Source organism: Macaca fascicularis, chromosome 9, assembly GCF_037993035.2.
Source record: "Macaca fascicularis isolate 582-1 chromosome 9, T2T-MFA8v1.1".
Lineage (NCBI taxonomy): Eukaryota > Metazoa > Chordata > Mammalia > Primates > Cercopithecidae > Macaca > Macaca fascicularis.
In genome coordinates, this window is record NC_088383.1 from 102,355,881 (window position 1) to 102,378,677 (window position 22,797).

Here is a 22,797-nt window from a genome sequence, read left to right on the forward strand (position 1 = left end):
CTCAAATGCCTTGGCTCAAGCAGTCCTCCCGCCTCAGCCTCCCAAGTAGCTGGGATTACAGGTATGAGCCGCCACGCCTGGCTACAAATCAATAAATAGCATAGCATCAGAGAGTGAATAAGCACTGTGAAGAAAATGGGGCTGGGGCTATGGCAGTGATAGGAACTTAGATCAGGTGGGGGGAGCCTAAGAAGACCTTTCTGAGGAGTGACATTTGGATCAAAAGGTAAGCGACAAGAAAGGGCCACCTGTGTGAATAGGGGGAAGGGACACAGAAGAGATGTTAGTGCAAGGATGCTGACATGCTTGCAGGGAGAGTGGTGTAAGCCGACTATTGATGGAGCCTCCTCTGCACTAGGCACTGCCTTTAATGCTGAGACGAGGGGTACCCAGCTGGGGCCTGTCAGATGAGGCCAGAGAAATTGCAGAGCTAGATCACATACGGCCTAGGAGTTTATTCTGTGCTCCAAGCCCCTGGAGGTTTGCAACTGGAGACTGACGTAACCTGATAAATGTGTGCAAAGATTACCCTGGCTGCCGTGCAGGGGATAGACTCTGAGGAGCATGAGTGAAAATGGAGACCAGTCGGGCAGCTGCTGAAGTGGAACAAGGGGATGGGACCTTGGAGGTGAGTGGCATTAGGGAGGGATTGTGAGAAATGACTTGTAAATATACTTTGGGAAGGTAAAACAAAGAGGATTTATTGATGGAAAGGATGGAATTGATAGAATGCGAGGGAAAGAGAGGGTTCAAGGGGAATACCCTGATTTTTTAGCCTGTCGTGAGTTGGATGGTGAAGCAGGCAACAAGAATGGGGGAGCCTGGGCAAAGATTAGGGGTGGGGGAGCCAAGAGTTTCATTTGGAGCTCATAAGTTTGAAATCCCAGTGAGACTTCCAAATTGAATAGGCAGTTGGATGCAGAAATGTGGAGCTTGGGCCTGGAGATGCACATTGTTTGGAGTTATAAACGGTGTTTATAGGCCTATGGTTTTACAAAACCTCCCTTGGAGAGAGAAAGAAAACCAGAGTCAAAGATTGAACCCAGGGACACTCCACCACTTGGAGGTTGGGCCAGTGGCTGGAATGCACAGCAGCACAGGGCCTGGCGTATAGCAGGTGTTCAACCAATCTTTGTTGCTGGTGAGGAAATCAGCACCAGCAGTAGTGACTGCTTATGCAGTCTCTGGAGCAACTTGCTTCTGAAGTCAGATTCATGGAAATCACAAGCTCGAGGACAAATGAACAGAGATGTTCTGCTCACTTTAGTTAATAGATTTGATCAATTAAACCTGTTTTTGGAAGTGATGTGTGGTTATCTTATTGAAGCGGCATCGCTGTCTGGGGTAAATAACAGGGATTTGTCATCTTGTGCCAAGAGGATTAAGGACATGGACATAGGTGGGTGGGTTAAGGAGCAGAATGTTTAATAGGCAGAAGAAAGGAGAGAGGAGAGCAGCTCTCTCTCTCGTGAGACAGAAGCATCTGAAAAAGGAGAAGTGGTGGATCACAGCATATTTTATAGGCAGGCTTGAGGAGGTGGTGTCTGATTTACATAGGGCTCACAGATTGGTTTGACCAGGTGTGACGTTTACATAGTGCAGGAGAAAGGCTGGCCACCCCACCCAAATCTGATTATGCAAATGGACTTTCCACTTGGCCATCTTGTCTGCTCCTTACTGCACTCATGGCTGGCAAAAAGGGAAGATGGAACCGCCATTTTGAACATGCTTAGTCTTAGGTAGTACATTCCAATGGACACATCTGCTGGCATTCACCCGTGCAAGCTTCCAACTTGCTTGTCTATGTGTGCAGCACGATTTTACAGGCCGCTCTTTGTTAGAAAAGGATTTAGGGGCTGCTTTTCAACAAAAGGAAAATCTTATCAAGGACTTCCGTACCCTCGCTATCTGCCTAAGTAATTTCTTTTTAACTCCTATATCATTATGGTTCCCTGAGGTTGTCAAACTGAAGCTGCGGAGCAAGGCTCTGACAGCCTTGACAGCCCGTGGTTCCGTGAGAGAGGAAGGCAAAGCTCTCCCATGCACATCACCTGTCTCCTCTGTCTTTGGTGGAGAACGCTAGCATGGGGCACCCAGGAGCCTCTCACGGTCCCTGGATATCCCAACACCCCGGTGGAGATCTGTGACCCTTTCCTCACTCCCAGTGCATTTCATAGACGTCAGCCTGGCATCACCAGTTTTACAGCTCCCCAGAGCTCTAACAGACATTGCCTAATTGAATCCTCACTGCAGCCCATCAGGCAAGGACTATTTTCCCTTATCTCCCAAGAAAAGAGTGAGGCTCAGAGAAGCCTTATAACCAGCCCCAAATCCACAGCTAATATGTATCTGAACCAGATGTGCACTTAAACCAAGACCCTCTGGTACCAAAGCCTTGCTGCTGTTTTCAACATGAGAAATGGAGGCCCTGGGAACACCTGAAAAACTGAGGCAAGTGGCCTTGCACCCATACACTAGGGTTCCCACGTGCTGCTAATGATGCAGGATGTTAGTGTTCTGTCCCAGCCCCTGCTACTTACCCCCCACCCAGCCCCTCCCTGCACTCCAGGTGCTCTGATCTTTCCTATAGAATGAGATTCCAGAGCCCCATCTTCCAATTTCCCCAGAGGCCTCCGTCCTCCCCCTCAACATTTTGCCTACAACTGAGAGGTGAGTTGCATGCTAGAGACAATAAAGGGCTAAGGAGTGTTTCCTAGAGCTCACCTTGCCCCCTGTGGCTCAGCCTCTCAAATCCAGCGTTGGTGAGCTGCCAGCCCGCCCACCTCATAGGCCTAGGGCTGACTGAGGCCTTGGGCTCACTGGCCTGACCTACCTACTCACTTCCTCTTTTGGCACCAGTGCTTTAGCCAGGCTAGTAGGTAAGACTTCCCTAAGTGACAGAGGAAACCTCCTTTTCAGGAAGTTGGGAGAAGCCAGTATTTAATAATGGAGATTAGGCGCTAGAACAGGCCAAAGGTCAGAAAGAGCCGCTTGCTTCTGGTATAAAGAAGCGCACCCCACCCGTCCATCTGCAGCACAGACACAAACACAAATGAAAACTCAAATCACATGACATGGGTGACTATATTTTAATGAATCAGAGTCTGGAATCTTAAGCCTCAGAAACTTTCAGGAAAGACATTTACCTGCAAGCAGATTCACTGACCCCCACGTGTATCCTTATGTGTAATGAAGGTTTTCTGGGAAATGACGGAAGATGGGAAGAGAAGGGCAAATTAAACTCTTAAGATAAATAGAGTTGAAGACTGAGAAATAATCAGAAGTTCTCAGATGAAACTAGATTATTGATCTTGCTACAAAAGGTTTCTTTCTGATCTGCCATCACAGTAACCTGGAAAATACAAAACAAAGCCATTAACGACAGAAAGTGGACCCAGTTTTTATGTAGATAATGAACATCATGATGGCCTTGGAGCTGGCTTCATTCAAATGTCTCTTAATTCAAATGCATCACAGCAGATCGCAACCCTTAAGGTTACAGTTGGCTGTAATACATCAACACCTTCAAGGCTGTTTCTGAAACCCACTGAATTTCTCTGGGCATAAAGGGGGTGGGGAGAATAAGACCTGCTGATGAACAGGGCTTCCTTTGATTTCTCTTTTAAGTCTGCCTTATTGCATTTCAAAGTGTCAGGGGCCATCCTCAGCTTTCAGGAAGTGGGGGCCAAGGCAGCCTGACCTGGGACACACTGGTGATGGTTTTATAAAGTGTTCCATGTCTCATGTCATGTGTCACCAGATGATGTGGCACAAGAGACTTCAGAGTCACAAAACTCTAGGTATGCATCCAACTCAGCTGCCTATTAAAGATTTAGGGCAACTTTCTTCATCATTGTCAACCTCTGTTTTCTCATCCGTACAGTGAGCATAATCTGCTTCCTAAGGTGCCCTGCTGTGGTGGAATCCTCGCCGGCCCTACATTTCATTTTCAAGGGTGAAGCTTCAAAATCAGTTTGATTTTGGTCTGAGTTCCCATCTGTTTGGTGTAGTGGGTCAGTTCGTGACCAACAGAAATGCTCCATTTTGTTAAATTTATTATTATTATTATTATTATTATTATTTTGAGGCAGAATCTTGCTCTGTTGTCCAGGCTGGAGTGCAGTGGCAGGATCTCAACTCACTGCAGCCTCCGCCTCCCGGGTTCAAGTAATTCTCCTGCCTCAGCTTCCCGAGTAGCTGGGATTACAGGTGCATGCCACCGCGCCTGGCTAATTTTTGTATTTTTAGTAGAAACGGGGTTTTGCCATGTTGGGTTTTGCCAGGCTGGTTTTGAACTCCTGACCTCATGTGATCTGCCCACCTCGGCCTCCCAAAGTGCTGGGATTTCAGGCATAAGCCACCGCGCCTGGCCCATTTTGTTTAATTTTTTAATACATTTTAGCATTACTCTATTTGGATTTTGAAACCCAGTATCCCATAGCAATGAGTGGGTGTCCATTCAAACTAAATGGAGCTCTTTCCTCCACAATGTTTCTGGTTTTAAAATCAAGATCAGACAAGGGTAATATCTCCTAAAAGATCTTATGGTTGTTCCAGGGAATCTCAAAACACCCAACTGAGGAAACCCAGCTAGTCAATGTCGTGGCTATTTGGTTTCATCCAGAAAAAAGAAGGTGCATTGAAATCATTCTCTTTGGAGCTTACTACCTTGACGTCCCTGTGGAGTTTTTACACCAATGACCACATGAGCTGCCCACCTCTTTACTGGGCTGCTCAATCCCAAACAATCTGAATTCAGTCAAAATGGTTGTTTGGGGCAGTTTAGCCAGGGGTGACCACAGAAATGGCCTGAGGAAGCAGAGTAAAAGGAAAAGAGAGCCCACTGCAGTGTTAGTGCCAGTGAACTGGACAAAGGCCTTTACCCACACCCGCATGAGCCCTGTGAGGTCAGTGAAAAATCTGGGCAAGCAGGATCAGGATTTGGCCCCAAGACCCCCTGTTTTCTCTGGGGTACAGATGAAATGAATTTCACTAGCACATGGGCCCAAAGTCCAAACCCACTGCCCTGCAGGAAGAGCCAGGAGGCTCCCTGCTCCCTGCTCCCTGCTCCCTGCTCCCCGCTCACCGTTGTGGACGATCAGCCTGTACTGCCTGGCCAGGCACAGCTCCTCCTGCCGCTGCCTTACAATCCTTTGCACTTCTGGGGGCAGGCCGTTGGGGTCCCGGGAAAACACGAAGGAGTAGCTGTCAGCACAGGTGCCGTCAAGGTTCAGGAGGCGGCAGGAGTACTGCACGGCATACGTGTCGTAGTCCGTGTCGATGATCCAGTGGTCATCATCTGCAAGCCAGAAAGCCATCGTGCCAATCAAAGACTCTCCCTCATGGGCTCAGATGTCAGAGAAACCCACAACCAGGCCTGAGAACACAGTGACTTCCAGAAGCTGGTTTTATTTCCTTAGGAAGCAGGACACTTCAGAGAATTCTGACAGCTTTTACAAAATTCGGCAAAACAGAAAGGGCCTTGTTCTCCTTTATCGAAAAAAATCTTGCAGTCAGGGAAACCTCATTCACTTCAATAATCATCTCTCCCTGTGACTATGTCACTGTAAATGTGACAGCATCTTTCCCAAGAACCACCAAGAATGTGGGCTCATCAAAACCACAGAATAAATCGTCCTACTGTCGCTTCACCATCTACTCTCCAATAATATCTCTGTGTCTTTTGTGCCTAATATCTGATGGCCACCAACTTATGTTACCCCCAATATTGGCTTATGTCTTTCTCGGTCTCTATCAGCTGGTTCCTAATCAACTCACTAACAGCGCTGCCCCCTGCTCTCTCAGTCCTCTGGAGGATGCCACGCCCATGATCATGGCTTCTCTGGCTCCATCCTAATTCTGCTTATTAACGCTCCTCACTTCTTTGTGCTGGCAAAGAGTAGGTTTGCCTTGAGGACACAAGAGGCCCACCATCTGGCATCAGATATTCCTTCTCAGACCTTGTCCTCTTCACAACTCACAGAGGCAGAGCTGAGCCACTGAGTTTATATATATTCCTCAAGGCTGAAATGTAAGCCATGAAGAGTAAGAGTAAATGAAAGTGGTAAAAATATCAGCGAAGGCAGGAGAGGAAAGAACGTTAATTAGAATGTATGCGTGGCAGGGCGCCGTGGCTCGTGCTTGTAATCCCAGCACTTTGGGAGGCTGAGGCAGGAGGGTAACTTGAGGCCAGGAGTTTGAGACCAACCTGGGCAACATAGTGACACCCGGTCTCTATGAAAAATGAAAATAATTAGCTGGGTGGGGTGGCATGTGTCTGTGGTCCCCGCTACTTGGGGGCTGAGGCGGGAGGATTGATTTGAGCCCAGGAGGTCAAGGCTACAGTGAGCTAGGTTTGCACCACTGCACTCCAGCCTGAGTGAGAGTGAGACATGTCTTCAAAAAAAATAAAAAGGAAAAAGAAAAAAAGAATGTATGTGAGTGATTTGCGACAGAGAAAGAACAGTGTTACACTATATTCAGATGAAAGTGCCACATCTCTACTTAATTTAACCTTCTTGTTGACATAATACCATGATTGGGACTTTCTGAGCACTTAATTTATGTGCCAGTCACTGTATGGACACTTCCCATTTGTTTTCTCGGTTACCTCTCACATTGATCCAAAAGTGCACACTATCATCCCCTTCTTTACAGGTGAGGAAACAGAGATACTTAATATCTGAGACACAGAGATACTTAATAATTTACCTAGGGTTACAAAGAGCAGGGCAGAACTGGGATTCAAGGAAGGCTCTGATCCCAGAGCCCGCCTGCTTCACCTCTACACCACGCTGTGTCCAGACAATCAGCACGCTGGCGGGAGAGGGGCAAGAAAGAAAAAGGTTTTGTGTCTCCATCTCAGGCTCAGGTGTTGGAGCAAGGGGTGATGCTCCCTCTGCAGTGTTCTAGATGGAGAAGCGCAGAGGGAACTGGATCCCCCAGCGTTAGAGAGTGTAAGGCCTTCTGGAATGCTGGCCCTAAGTCGCTTCCGGGTGTGCCTCTCTGAGAACCCCCGGAGTGCCAGCCTAGGATGGGGCTCAGCCCAAACCCAGGCTCTGCAGGGGGACTGTCCCAGGAGTGGGTGTGGAGCCCCTCTCTTCAACTCACCCTAGGCCTGCCAGAAGAATGAGCCACTCCTGTGCCTTGAGGCTGTTCCAGGGTGACAGTGTCAGAGGTGGGGTTGAGGAGATGTTCCAGAACCATGACTGCTCCGCAGGGACCATAAAGTTATTCAGCAGAAAGGCCGGGAACAGAAGCCACAGGGCTGCCTGCTGGGCCTCACCCTAACCGCTGACTCCCCTCACGGACTCCAGAGTATCTGGGTGGTCTTCCTCATCCTTGGATGACGTCATTCCTTCCCTGGTTACGAGGATCACAGTGTCTGCCACAGGCACCCTCAGACACAAAAACACTTGCCTTTGAAATGTTGCCTCGACTCATGATCCAGGCAGCTATTAGCTTGGCGGATCGGCAGCTTCACTTTTTTTCTTTTTTCCCAAAATGGTCGCCAGCATGTAAATTTTGACAGAGGAATTAAATAACTTTCAATACTTGGATTGAGCAAAATTGGCGACTGTTCTTGACTTTAAAAGAAGGCCTAAGTTGGTTTGGTTAATCTCCAGGCTCTTTTGGCTGAATTATTCAAAGACGAAGAATTTAAATCATAGCGACCTTGACCAGGCTCTCCCTTTAAAGAGTATTTGCAAGAGATGCACTGCCAGAGCACTGTAAGAATGAGGTTGGTTCTCCAACCTCCTCACACCCAGCGGCTGGGCAGGGCTCCTCTGGAGAACCAGACACCCTGAGCCATTTCCAGACTGCAGTTAACCACATGCAGTGGAGCTAGGGACAGAGAGCAGTGGCTGTGTGGCTGGGAGCCCCTGCCTCCCTCTACCATCCTAGGAAGCGGGGTCACGCTGCAGTTGTGTCTACACTGTACCTACACAGACTGGTTTAGAGGTTTGGACTGCCGGTCCCAAAATCAAAACCAAAGAAAATGCTTGGTAGAGGGTGCTGTCTCAGGCAACCTGGCTCCATTGGTCTGTTCTGTTGCTCACTGCTGTGGGCCTGGCATGTGTCCTTTCAGCTCCCTAAACCTGCAGGCTCCAATCATCTAAAGCAGCAAGACTGGGTGGGAAGCTCCCTGTGGCTCTCAGGCCTAACAGTCTAGCTGAGCCAGCCAGGTAACAGATTGAACGCTATTTCTGATGAATTGTCAAAATACCCCAACAGGCCCCAGAAGAGTGAGTGGAGTCTGAGGCCTTGATACCTGAGTAAGCCAAGATAACTCTTCAGATTGAATTATCTAGACCAGTGGTTCTCAAACTTTGTTGTGCAGAAACAGCATACCCAAGGAGCATACTTAAAATTCAGACTCCAGGGCCCTGCCCTTAGAATGTCTGACTCAATAATTCTGGGTTTGGGTCCAGAAATGTGCACTTTTTAACAAGCACCGTAGTTTATTTAGATATAGATGGAACAGGAACCCTGACTTTGAGAAACCCTAATGTAAACACTCAGGCCTGCATTGTTATTCAGCCTGACAGGAGCCCCTTTACCAGCAGAGTGACAGACTTCATCTGACAGAAGGACAAAAGGAGAGTTTTTGTCCATGTCTTTCTGCAAGAGCACAAAACAGCGATGATCATAGCTAATATTTATTGGGCACCTACTATGCACTAGGCTAAGCATTTTCACAAATTACCTTAATTAGTCCTTCCAATGATTCTATGAAATAGAAACTATTCTGTATCTCCATTTCACAGTGAAGGAAGTCAAATCTCAGGGAGGCTAGCCTGTATTCAACCAAGACCTGCTGATTGTAGTATCCTCAACCCCTGAGACATCCTGCTTGCTGCTGGTGGAGCCAGAAGGGAAGACCAGTACTGAGCATGCCCAAGGCTGGAGCAGCAAGCCACATTAGTCTGTTAACACTGACATTCATGTTCAACTGTGGAGATTGATCACATTTAATTTTTAAATAATTTGACAACAAATTTCATGATCATTTGGCCCTGAGTTACTTTCTCTCCGTAAGTGCACTTCATTTTAAACACATCCGTTTGGTGAGATGCAGTGTGTGGAGCAGGGGAGAGGCTGAGGATGCAGGCCACTCTTGGAGTGGCCTTCACATCCCTCTGTCCAAGTCAGTGTTTAAAGCAAGACCATGGTCAGGGAAGAAACTGGCATGAGGAATGAAAGTAGAGTTTGTTAAGAGGACCCCAAAACAAGCATGTAAAACAGAGCAAGGCAGGTGCATCAAGTCATGCCATTTGCGAGATACTCAGAAAACAAAGGGATCGTTTGTGCCTTTTTACAAGCCCTGGGTTAAGAGGTGTCACTAAGTGCCAAAAATTCACTGTGTGCCCTTGAGCCAGGCACTTCTCTATGGGCCTGTTTCTTCACTTCTAAAACAAGAGACTTGAACCCAACCCAGCGGTGTCCGTGGGACCTTCCATTCTAGACCCAGAATCTAAAGCTATGATTTCATGACCAGGGAGATAACTAGGCAGCCATCATATCAAACACTTACAAAGAACTCATGTCTCAGGCAACGTTCTGAGTGCTTTCTGCCTGTTAACTCATTGCATCTTGTAACACAACTCCATGAGGTAGGTTCTATGATCCCTTCACTTTGCAGATGAGGAAACAGGCACAAAGAAGTAAAGGAACAGGTAGTGGTGGAGTTGGGATATGAACTCAGGAGGTCTAATTTTAACCGGGTGGGCTTAACTACAACACTGCACAGCTTCTTTTTTGAAACGTAACCTAAGAAGGAATTTATCCGTAAGCCTTCCATATTATAGTCATCTCACTTAATATCTGCAGCAATCACTTTCAAGATTCCAATACTTTTTCCCCCTCCAAATGAAATCCTGATAAAATATCAATATACAAGAGGCAAAAGCAAACTAATCTGGTTTGACCGGGGGAGGAGGCAAGAAACAAAATGCTCCCTTCTCCTTGGGTGCTCTCTGACCCTGTCCCTAAAGGCATTGCCAACAGAATCCTAGTCCATTAAGGAGAACATCTCAAAGGGCTATACAGCATATGTGTTTCCTCTTTCTCAAAATCAGTAATCTTGTACCTCTGGTATTGATTTTTGTAATCCATTATCAGAAAAGTACATTTTACTCTAGATAAATCACTTTGGGAAGTTTTGCTGCACTATTTGAAATAATTTTTATTAATTCCAATGATAATAAATAAAAATAAAGCTTCCACGCTTTTTCTCTACCAGGTATGGTGGCTCACACTTGTAATCCCAGCACTTGGGAAGACCGAGATGGGAGGATGGTTTGAGCTCAGGAGGTCAGGACCAGCTTGGGCAACCTGGGGAGACCCTGACTCCACAAAAAATACAAAAATTAGCCGGGCATGGTGGCCCATGCCTGCAGTTCCAGCTACTCAGGAGGCTGAGGCAGTAGGATTGCTTGAGCCCAGGAGGTTGAGGCTTCAGTGAGCCATGATGGCACCACTGCACTCCAGCCTGGGTGACAGTGAGACCTTGTCTCTAAAAAAAAAACAAAAAACAAAAAACAACAACAACAAAAAAACTTAAAAATGAAATAAAAATTTAAAATGCAATTTCATCCAACACACAACTTTGGAGGAAGTCCAAGAGCATGTGCCATATATGGCGAGCAAGGGGTTACAATAAAGGACACTTCTACCCTGGATCACTGAGCAGAGAGAGTCTCCCTGAACAACCCTTGGTCCTATCTCACAGAAGAGCTCAAACAATACTCTGCAAAAGCTGGTCTGGAATAGGAGTCCCTGTAGTTCAGGGCCACCTAATCCTGGCCTGAGATTTGGAAGCCTGGCTTCTGACATTGGCTTTAACAAACTTGTTGCATGTCCTTGGGCAAAGTTCTCTTGGCCTCAGTTTATTCATCTGCATATTGAACCCCCTCCAAAAGGTTAACTCTCCCTCTCTAAGATTCCATGATATGTGCCCCCTGGCCTGCTTTATTCTCCAGCTACCAAGTAGATTCCCGATTTGAAACTTAGGATAAATGGGGGGAATAATGGGGAAAAAAAGCATGTAGACACTGTTTCCTTATGATTAGGTCAAATTTTAGGATGTTCTTCTACAAGTCCTCAACATCACTCCCCTCCACATCTGAATTTCACAGCTTAGGGGAAAGGGAAGAGGCCACTGCTACAGCACACTGTGCCTGGCTCAGAACCTCAGCATCGGCAGGCCAGGCACTTCGGAGGGATCCATCCCTATGCGTAGTGCTCCCTTCAACCTTGGATAGGGCTCTCTCGGCCTCTGCGGGAGCCCCAGATAGTCAAGCTGCCTCAGGGATTCAGCCCAAAGAGACCGAGGAAACGCAGAGCTAGGTGGAGTGGTGATGTGGAAGGCAGGAGGAGAAAGCATGGAGAAGGCACACACCTTGGCACAGTGGCTGGTGGGGAAAATGACACCTAACAAACCGAAAGGTCCTTTTGAGCTTAGGCCAAGTTTCTTGAGCTGAGGGTTGGGGCGGGGGCAGGTAGTTGCTCCCAATCTTGTCCCCCTAACCTCAGACGGTGCTGCGGGTTCCTGCCACTTCCAGACCTTTCCGCAGGCCATTCTTTCTAAGGGTAGGTGCCTCTGGAGAAGAAACTCAGCGATTTGGCCCCGTAGGGGCCCCATTCCCAAGACAGTCCCACAGAGCTGGCTACTCACTTCCTTTCTGGAGAAAGGAGGCTACGCCCCAGTACTTCATCTTGAACTTGGCAGGGTCCTCGGTGTCTGTGAAGGTGCCCACCATGTCTGCGCACACGTCCCAGTTACTGCAAAAGCCAAGCGGATCCTCAGCCAAGCCGGGCAAAGGGCTTCCTCCCTCCCTCCACCCACCCCGTGCTCCCTTCCCTTCACAGTCCCCACGTGGCGATCAGCAGGCAGGGTCCTGAAGGGACCCTGGAGTGCAAAGGGCGCAGCTACCCGGGAGGTCACTGACTTCAAAAGACGGACTCGGCCCTTGGCCGTGGCGCTCATCTGGCCGGTCTCGTCCACGGAGAACTCCGCGACGATGTTGTCCTGCAGAAAGAGGCCCTCGGGGTCCTTCTTGGCCATGGCGTACCAGGTCCCGGAGAACTGTGAGAAGGATGACAGCAGCAGGGGTTTGGTGTCCGGGGGCGCACAGCGGGCCGCGGGGAGAGCGGGGATGGGGTGGGGACCTGGGCCGCCCGGGCCCCCTGGGCCGATACCTACGCGAGCCTTGTCGAAGTTCTCCTTGACTCGGAAGCTGCTCACTCGGCAGTCGCGCTCCGCCCGGCCGCTGCCCAGCGCCGCCAGCAGCAAGAGCGCCCACACCCACTTCATCTTGCCCAGGAATCTGCCCTGCGGGAGATGCGCCTCCGTCAGTGTCCGGCAGCCGATCCCCGGGCGGCCGTATCCCACCCCACCCCACCCCACCCCACCCCGGCCCATCCAGCCGCCGGCCCCGAGGCCCCGGCCGCGGCTCACCACTGGGAGGGGAACCGCGCGCAAGCCTGGCCGCCGCGTCCGGGCGCGCGTGGAGCTAGTGAGGCCAGCGCGCCGCGGCCGCCCCGCTGCTTTATAGCGCCGGGGGGAGGGGGTCGCGCTTTCGTAACCGCGCGGGGTGAAAGACCGAAGGGGAGGCGCCGGGGGCACTTGCATAACGCGCCCTGACTCACCGGCGCCCGGGCGTGGGCAGGGTCCCCGTGGGCCGGCCTCACCTCCAGGACAGCCCCGGGCACAGTGGAGCGGCCGCGCGGGTTGTCCTCGGGCAGGCCAAACGCGCCAGCGGCCCTGGCTCAGTTACCCTGCACTCGTGCCAGCGGCTGCCAGCTGCGGTCTGGGGTGGCCTCCGGGGCCAGTGGCTCTGGCAGGAGGCTCGAGTCAACCTGGCGGGAAGACCGTGGCCTCACAGAGCGAGAGGGTACCCGCGAGGCTCCCTGGTGCGTGAGTGCCCAGACCCTGGCCGTGCCAAATTGGCCCCTCCGTCAGCCCTCTGAGGTCCACTTGTGCAGGAATTTTGGAATAATTCATCCAAGTAGTTTTTCATTTTATAAAGGATGTATTTTACTCTCTTTCAGGAGAGTTGTGGTGCCCTCTGGTCAATATTTGTTCTTTAGTTTCAACATCTTTAAAAGCATTAAAACCCTCCCTGTTAAATATTCTCCAGAAACGCAACCCTGGTCAGGACAGGAAATATTTTAGCGGCCTCGGTGGTCGCCTGCTTACTCCGTGGCACTTCCCTGAAACCACTTTGAAAAACACCTACCGATTGTTTGTGATGCAATTTTATTTCAAACCCATATTGGAATTTTCATTTGTTTTCAAAGCAGCTAAGGTTGACTGTTTTGTTGGCTGGGGAGTAGACAAAGGAGAGAAGAGTAAACAACATTCTATAATGTCAATAGCCAATTGAATCAAAACACTGTGACTAGTTTAGCTATTTTGCCTGTGTGGTGGCACAATGTACTGACCCTGTTTTTCTCTGTTCAAAGTTAGAGTTCCACTCATTTGATCAAAGCAGCCAGTCAAAGGATGAGAATGACAGAATGAGAATTCATGATGTGGCAAAGAAGTATCTCTTCTTAAGATTCCTTCCATACAGTATCAGTTGTGTCTCCATGGCCTAAATCAGAAAGATTCGAGATCAATTTGGGCCATTTTGCTGCAGCCAGAGCTGAAATAAGAGAAAGTTAGGGAAGAGGTAGGTAGCTGCCAAACAGAAATAAGGAGTTGATTGGTCCTCACACCAACCCTTTATCTATAGGGCACTGGGGCTACTTCTGAGCATCCTGAAAAGATGACACCTGTGGCTTCCTTCCTCCCTGCTTCTCCATCTGCTTCCCACCTTCTCCTTCACTCTTGCACCCATTGGAGTCCCAGCAGTGTCTGGGGAGCCAACAGTGATGCTTTTAACTCCTAACCTCCGCAGAGCTAGGAAAGCCTGTTTCTGGACAACAAGCTAACTAGGAGATCTTCTGATTTGGCCAGTTTTATGGAAGACTGTGTAATCCCAAACAGCTCAAATAAGGTCTGCTTCAGACCTTCTCCTGTAGGACCCTGTGGGGCACGGATCTATGGACCCTGGGTGAGAAAGGATTGTAGGGCACCCCTCTATCTCCTGCCCAATGCTTGGATCCCCTCTTCAGCATTCCAGAGGAGAGGTCTTCCAGTTTTTGCTCCAAGTTCTTTAGTGCTGGAGAGCTCCTAGCTTAGCCCAACTGCCTTTGGACAGTTATTCCTGCCAAAAACGTGCTCCTAATACCCCCTGGCCTTTCAGTCATTTCTCCTACAACACATTCTGGTGGCCCTTGCACACACTGTAGGTTGAATAATGAAGGGTATTTCAGTGCATTTTGATGATGGTTTTGATGCAGCAACATGTTTTCATTTATTTGTTGGGTGTTTAAAGGTTGCTTCAGAGTAAAAATTTGAGGTGAAAAAAGAAAGTTGGTGTAACCATTCCTCTGCCCCTCCTCTTTTAATGATAAATCATGGACCTTAGTGCTCCAGATACCAGCAGAGAAAAACAGTTTATTTTGGCTTTCTTTCTAGGATTTCTTCATGATTACAAATAAGTTAATTCAGGTCAACTGATGTTCTTAACTTCAGTACTTTGAAAAAGATCCTCATACATTAACTTTTCAAATGTGTGTATATGTAATGTCAAAAGGAAAAATGTTCACAGTGAATATCTCTGTGTGATAAGATTAGGGACACTGAAAGTTTGTTTCTTTGTGCCTTTTTGTGTTTTTAAAATATTCAATGGTGAAAATGTTAATCAGAAAATAAAGCAAATATTTCCTTTACAAATATTTTTCTTGCTCCTTTTTCTATAGGTAAAATTATGTTTTAAATTACATCTTATAGATTGTATATAACATACACAAAATTTCATTCATTTCCTTGCCATGCTTCATGGAGAGACAGACCATGTTTCATTCGTCTTTGTACCTGTCCCCACTGTCCCCATTTTTCCACTGGGTATATCAAGAGACTTGTTCATAGTAGGTGCTTGATCAATAGATATAATTTCTTTTACTGAAATTAGTCGCTCTACGCAAGCTCCATAAAACATTTATTTTTAAAGACCTGTTCAGAGTTCACCCTTTCTAATATATAATTTCTCAGGATTTAGTACTTGTAGCAGAGGTGGCTACTTGGCCTTTCACTGAAAAATTTGCAGTCCCCTTCCATGCTGTAAAGTTGGGGACCACGTCTGCCAGCCCCTGCCTTTGCTGTCCCCACCTTCCGAAGCTCTGTAAGGTCACGAGCCTTCTGGCCAGAGGAAGGGGCTGTGTCACTCCCAGGCAGAGTTCAGAAAAGCTGTCTGTTCAATTGTTCACATCCTGTCTTGTCTTATCTGCCAGGGTTGCCACCAGTGACTGACTTTATGTGAATGAGAGATAATCTTCCACTGGATGAAGCTACTGAGATTTGAGAGGTTACCTATAACAGAAGTTGATGTTACCTTAACCTTAACAGCATCAAACAAGTCACCAACTCCAAAAAAAGACTGAAAAAGGGCCCGGCATGGTGGCTCAAGTCTGTAATCCCAGCACTTTGGGAGGCCGAGGCGGGCGGATCATGAGGTCAGGAGATCAAAACCATCTTGGCTAACACGGTGAAATCCTGTCTCTACTAAAAATACAAAAAATTAGCCGGGCATGGTGGTGGGCGCCTGTGGTCCCAGCTACTTGGGAGACTGAGGCAGGAGAATGGCGTGATCGCGGGAGGCGGAGCTTGCAGTGAGCCAAGATCACGCCACTGCATTCCAGCCTGGGCGACAGAGCGAGACTACGAGACTCGGTCTCTAAAAAAAAAAAAAAAAAAAGGTTTTACTATAACTGATGGAAGAACTAATGCAAGACATTTATGTCCTTACCCTCATGAAAATTAAGCACTTCCAACCAGCTCCATTTTATACAAAGTAACATTTATACCCACATCTGGACGGAGGCCAGGAAAAATGAAAAACAAGGAAATGGAGCGGCATTTATCTTCTGACTGCATTTAAAAGATGTCAAAATAATTGGTTGAAAAATGGAAAGGTTAGTCAGTCCATGTTTTCAGGTACAAAGAGATAAATTAATTTTTTTCAATACGGTGTTCTCAGTGGTTGCAAAATCATCAGTCCGTCTCATCAATTTGGATAAAAATAATACGATTTTCACCAACCGAATTGTCTCTGAGATACCTGGTTATACCCATTAACATAAGTGCAGGCACAGGGCTTTCATGAGAGCAGATGTGCAGATGGAAGGGTCCTGTGCAGCTGGCTGCCAGATGTGCCTGAAATTCCTACCTACGGGGGGTGCCTTTCCATGATGGGTAATTATAGGAACAGATAATCTGGCTAAGGTGGAACTGAAGAGTGGGTTCAGTACGATAATGTGAAATACACTTAATTAACCCAGGATATTGTTGATTTTTGCTCATAGGCATATATTTTGGCTATTGTATAAACATAACTTCCTGTAGAAATTATTAACTGCAGCGAAAAATTTTAACAATGATGGAATTAGAAATTACGTGTGCTCATTTATATAGAGTACTACTGAAAACCTGTTTAAACAAAGTTTAAGGAAGTTAAATCATTCTTTGTAGATTTTTAAAAAGATTGTCTGGAATTTTTATTTCACTCTTGTATTAGTATTTAACATTTTATGATATTTGTCTAGATTTCAAAATCTTCAAAGAAAGAATCTTTGTATATCCCCCTCTAGCATCAAGTACAATGTCTAGTTCACCTCACAGGCACATTTTTAAATTTAGCCATATTTAAACCGGTAGTTTTAGAGTAGGTTACTATCACTTGCTGGCTGTGAACTTGGGCAAGCTAACTTAATTTCTCTGTGCTTCAATTTCTCACCTGTAAAATAATAATAGTACCTACCTTATAAGATTATTATAAAAATTAAATGAGACAGGCTGGGCATGGTCACTCACGCCTGTAATCCAGCACTTTGGGAGGCCGAGGCAGGAGGATCATCTGAGGTCGGTAGTTCGAGACCAGCCTGACCAACATGGAGAAATCCCATCTCTACTAAAAATACAAAATTAGCTGGGCATTGTGGTGCATGCCTATAATCCCAGCTACTTGGGAGGCTGAGGCAGGAGAATCGCTCAAACCTGGGAGGCGGAGGTTGTGGTGAGCGGAGATTGTACCGTTGCACTCCAGCCCGGGCAACAAGAGCAAAATTTTGTCTCAAAAAAAAAAAAAAGAAAGAAAGAAGATAATATATGTAAGGATCTTACGAGGGTGCCTGTCACCGAGTATATATTTTGTATGTTATCTGTTCTTATTATCCTTCTATTGTTACCAGGTGGTTTATATTTCTTAAAAAATTCTATGTAAATGCAATGGAGTTTTCACATTGACTTAGTTATCATTTCAGAGTTTATCTAAATAAATTTATTGTCATTTAAAAATATTAGCATCTAAGATCTTGACTTTTTCCCTCATTTTCTCCATCAGTTAATATTCTATCCAAAAAAACCGAACAACAAATCTATGCTTTGAATGAACCAGAAGCACTGATGTAAAAATTAAACAGTGAAGTCAACATTTTGTCATGTTAAAAATTTATTCTAAGTGATCTGTTTGGTAATTTTAAATTTTAAGATATGTCATTTCCATCCTATTTAACAAATGGTGCTGGGAAAATTGACTAACTATATGCAGAGGAATGAAACTTGACCCCTGCCTCTCACCATCTACAAAAACTGACTCAAGATAGATTAAAGACTTACATGTAAGACTTCAAACTATAAAAAATCCTAGAAGAAAACCTAGGAAATACTCTTCTGAACATCAGCCTAGGCAAAGAATTTATGATTAAGTCCTCAAAAGAAAACACAATGAAAACAAAACTAGACAAGTGGGACCTAATTAAACTAAAGAGCTTCTGCACAGCAAAAGAAACTATCAACAGAGTGAACAGACACTTTACAAAGTGGGAGAAAATATGAGCAAACTAAGCATCTGACAAAGCACTAATATCTAGAATCTATAAAGAACAGATCAACAAGAAGAAAACAAATTACCCCACTAGAAAGTGGGCAAAGGACAGGAGCAGACATTTATCAAAAGAAGACATACAAGCAGCCAACAAACATATGAAACAATGCTCAACATCACTCATCATTAGAGAAATGCAAATCAAAACCTTTCTCACCAGACAGTACGGCTATTACTAAAAAGTCAAAAAATAACAGATGTTGGTAAGGTTGTGGAGAAAAAGGAATACTCATATGCTGTTGGTGGGATTGTAAATTGGTTCAGCCCCTGTGGTAAACAGTGTTGAGATTTCTCAAAGAACTAATAATAGAACTCCCATTTGACCCAGCAATCCCATTACTGGGTATCTATCCAGTAGAAACCCAGAAGAAAATAAATCATGCTACCTAAAAGACACCTGCACTCATGTGTTTATCACAGCACTACTCACAATAGCAAAGACATGGAATCAACCCAGGTGCCTATCAGTGGTGAACCGGGTAAAGAAAATGTGGTACATATGCACCATGGAATGCTATGCAGCCATACAAAAAACAAAATCACGTCCTATGCAGCAACATGATGCAGCTGGAGGCTGTTATCCTAAGTGAATTAATGCAGGAACAGAAAACCAAATACCACATGTTCTTACTTATAAGTGAGAGCTAAACGTTGAGTATACATGGACACAATGATGGGAACAATAGGCACTGGGAACTCCAAAAGGACAAAGGAAAGGGTTGAAAAACTACCTATTGAGTACTATGCTCCCTATCCTTATCTGGGTGATGGGTTCAACTGAAGCTCAAACCTCAGCATCACGCGATATATCCGTATAAAAAACCTACACATGTACCACCTGAATCAGACATTTGAAAAAAGAAGTATGTCATTTTCTGAAATTGATTTTGTTTTTTCCACTGTCTAGTAGCAGACAGCCAATAAGAGACACAAAGATCTTGCTAACACTGGCAAGAAGCTCTGCAAAGAACTATTCCGAGAGGAAGAGCCATGGAAATCACAGGACTTTGTCAAGAACAAGAAAGAAAGAAACGGCTATTGGTGTGTGTGCTAAAAGGAGGCTTCTAATATTATCCATTTAAAAATCTTTGATAAAATGTCATTTGTCTTAGTTCAGGTGGCTATAACAAAGTGTCATAGACGTAATGGCTTATAGACAACAGAAATTCACTTCTCATAGTTCTTGAGGCTGGAGGTCGGAGGTCAGGGTGCCAGCATGATCAGGTTCAGTGATGGCCATCTTTCTCTTCCAGGTCACAGAGAGCCATCTTCTCGTGGTATCCTCACATGGAAGAAAGAGGGCTAGAGAGCTCTCTGAGGACCCTTTAATAAGGGCACTAATGCCACTTGTGAGAGTTCCATCCTCATGACCTAGTCACGTCCTGAAGGCCATATCACCTAATACCATCACATTGGAGGTTAGGATTTCAACAGATGAATTTTAGGGGAACATAACTTTGCTCAACACTCAAAGTTGTTAACAGTGACCCCTTGTCTTGTGTGCTTTTACTAACTAATCAATTGCCTCGTCCTGTCAATTGTCGTAACACATTTGCTGGATCGTGTCTCACATTTGTCCTTTTCTTTTTCATTCCCAAGCAACTTCACCCATAGACTGCAGAGATAACGTCAAAATCTTTGTTGATGAATGACTGAATTTCTTAATTACATAAATTATGTATGTTCATCGTCGATACTGTACAAAAATCAGGTAAGCAAAAAAGAAGAAAAAAATTAATGTCTTGAATCTCACCACTTTGAAATAACTTTTTTTTTTTTTTCTGAGATAGGGTCTCGCTCAGTCGCCCAGGTTGGAGTGCAGTGGTGCAATCACAGCTCCCTGCAGCCTCTACTTCCTGGGCTCAAGCCATCCCCCCATCTCAGCCTCTCAAGTAGCTGGGACTACAGGCGTGTGCCACCAAGCCCAGCTAATTTTTGCATTTTTTTGTAGGGCGGGGTTTTGCCATGTTGCCTAGGCTGGTGTCAGACTCCTGAGTTCAAGTGATTTGCCTGCCTCGGCCTCCCAAAGGGCTGGGATTACAGGCATGAGCCACTGTGTCCTGCCTTGAAATAATTTCACTTAATATTTTGGTATATATGCCTCTTTCTGTGTGTATTAATGGAATCATGCTGCAATACTGTTTGTAATTAACTGCATATCATAAATATTTTTTCATATCAATAGACTAACAATATTATTAGGTTGGTGCAAAAGTAATTGCGGTTTTTGCCACTAAAAGTAATGGGAAAAACTGCAATTACTTTTGTACCAACCTAATAGCTGTGTAGCTTTCTATTTTAGAGATCTAACACCATTTATTTACTCAACCTCCTACTATTGAGTGTCTAGGCTATTTCTAGTCTTTTACTTTTATACCCACACTCATAAGAAGCACCCGTGCAACTGTATTAATCACATACATTCTTAATTATTTCTCTAAGATGAATTCATAGAAGCAGAATTATAGGGTCAAAGCCTATACACATTTTTAGGTTGTTTGATAATGAGCCAAAGGCAATAAAATATCTTAATCTGTATCCCAACGTCTATTATTTTGTTTTCCTCCAAGTTATCTTCCTCATTAAGTTGGTAAAGAAGAACACTAGGCCGGGCGCGGTGGCTCAAGCCTGTAATCCCAGCACTTTGGGAGGCCGAGACGGGCGGATCACGAGGTCAGGAGATCGAGACCAGCCTGGCTAACACGGTGAAACCCCGTCTCTACTAAAAAATACAAAAAACTAGCCGGGCGAGGTGGCGGGCGCCTGTAGTCCCAGCTACTCGGGAGGCTGAGGCAGGAGAATGGCGTAGACCCGGGAGGCGGAGCTTGCAGTGAGCTGAGATCCAGCCACTGCACTCCAGCCTGGGCGACAGAGCGAGACTCTGTCTCAAAAAAAAAAAAAAAAAAAAAAAGAAGAACACTAATAATGTTGCCTTCCACTTCAAAAATTTTCCAGGATTCAAAATCCTCAGTCTAGCCTTTGAGGCCCTTCTAATCTGGGCCTCACCCACCTTTCCAGCTAATCTGGGCCCCACCCACCTTTCCAGGGTCATCTCTCACTGTCCTCCCTGTATTACCCTACACCCCATGCTATTGCTTCTGAACACTCTCGATTTCTACCCTGTCTTCAGCCACACTAGATATGATCCCTTTCGTGAACTCCCATAGCCGTGTGCATGTACCTCACTTCCAGCATGACTTGCATTCTGTTCTATGTCTCATGGCTTTTTATGCACTAGTCTTATCTCCCTTCCCATGCCACAAGTGCTTGTCATCCCCCCAGGTCCCCGGCAGTAGAAATGTAACTGTCAGAATTGTCTTGGTGATGCTGCAGTAACAACAACCCTCACGTCTCCGAGGCTGAAAGCAAGACGGGTTGATTTCTCATCATGCTACATATCCATCTCAGGTCAGCAGGGGCCTCTGTTACACGACATCCTCACTCTGGGATTCAGGAGCCCTTTCACCTGAAACTGATGTGGTAGTAGAGGGAACAGAGACCTGGAGAGCCTCCCGTTGGCAATTAATTGTTTCTGTCTGAAAGTGATATTTCTGCCCACAACCCATTTGTTAAAATCAGTCATATGGCTGTACCCGAGGGGGAAAGAGTAATCTTCCCATATAACTGGGAGAAGGAAACAATCATACAATGTAAAGGGAACTTGAAGTCTCTAGCACAATAGCTAGAATGGTGCCTTGCTTATAACAATCAATAGACAAATGTTGAAAGAAGGAACAAATGAGGCCAGGTGAAGCGGCTCACACCTGTAATCCCAGCACTTTGGGAGGCCAAGGTGGGCAGATCACCTAAGGGGTTCAAGACCAGCCTGGCCAACATGGTGAAACCTTGTCTCTACTAAAAATACAAAAAAAATTAGCCAGGCGTGGTGGTGTGTACCTGTAATCCCAGCTACTTCGGAGGCTGACGCAAGAGAATCGCTTGAACCCGGGAAGTAGAGGTTGCAGTGAGCCAAGATCACCCCTGGGTGACAGAGGGAGACTCCATCTCAAAAAAAAAACAAAAAAACAAAGAATGAACAAATGAACAAATCTCTAACTAGTTATGAAAACAAAAGAATGCTGACTATAATAGGATGTTTCTTTTTCAAATTAATATTCACTTTTATAAGATTATGAAACATGAACCTATATGGGCATTTTGTTTTTTCTAAGTATAAGTCTGTATATGAAATGCAAATATGTGTTTTTCCCTCTCTGTTTCAGGAGGGAAGGATGAAACCGGGAAATCGTGAGTATGCCACATACTTTTGGGAGAAGTAGGAACTGTGCCATGAGTCACACAAAATAGGTAGAAAAGGTGCCCAAAATTGTTAGATGAGGAGGATGGTCCCATAGGAGGGGTGACTCAGTTGACTCAACTCTCTCCTGGGAAATATACCTCTGCATTATCCTAATTATAATAATAGGATGTTATGAAGTAAATAGTCATCCAATGAGGAACCTCCTGAGACTAGAGTTGAGTGTGACATAGGATAGTCCAAGAAAATGTGTGCACCTGTCAAGGTGCTTTGAGGTAGCAGGTGAAACTCAATCATAAGAAGTGGCATAACTCAACAAATGACTGTTTGAGTTCTGTACCCCTGGGAACACCATGTTTCCCACCAAGAATCTCTCAATTCTCAACAGGGAATGTGCAATCTCAACGGATCTCTTTTTCTTTTAAGACCAATAAGATTACTATCTCTCAAGCTGACGCGGGTGGATCACCTGAAGTTGGGAATTCGAGACCAGCCTGGTCAACATGGTGAAACCCTGTGTGTACTAAAAATACAAAAATTAGCTGG

General features: G+C 45.8%; 1 protein-coding gene across 1 annotated transcript; it reads right to left on the reverse strand.

Moving 5' to 3' along the window:
• Positions 1-3,075: 3,075 nt before the first annotated feature.
• Positions 3,076-12,526, reverse strand: RBP4 (retinol binding protein 4). Its single transcript, XM_005565974.5, has 6 exons — positions 12,461-12,526; positions 12,206-12,334; positions 11,952-12,088; positions 11,678-11,784; positions 5,087-5,299; positions 3,076-3,352 (listed from the first exon to the last, which is right to left on the reverse strand). The coding sequence occupies exons 2-6, from the start codon at positions 12,314-12,316 to the stop codon at positions 3,315-3,317; spliced, it is 606 nt and encodes a 201-aa protein (XP_005566031.2). The 5' UTR covers positions 12,317-12,334; positions 12,461-12,526; the 3' UTR covers positions 3,076-3,314.
• Positions 12,527-22,797: the final 10,271 nt, after the last annotated feature.

Excerpts from the sequence above, each read along its gene's own strand:
- RBP4 (XM_005565974.5), bottom strand. The coding sequence starts at position 12,316 with ATGAAGTGGGTGTGGGCGCTCTTGCTGCTGGCGGCGCTGGGCAGCGGC. Across the intron at positions 12,089-12,205 it reads AGAACTTCGACAAGGCTCGC|TTCTCCGGGACCTGGTACGC; the intron begins GTAGGTATCGGC and ends TCCTTCTCACAG. Across the intron at positions 3,353-5,086 it reads CAGGCTGATCGTCCACAACG|GTTACTGTGATGGCAGATCA; the intron begins GTGAGCGGGGAG and ends TGTATTTTCCAG.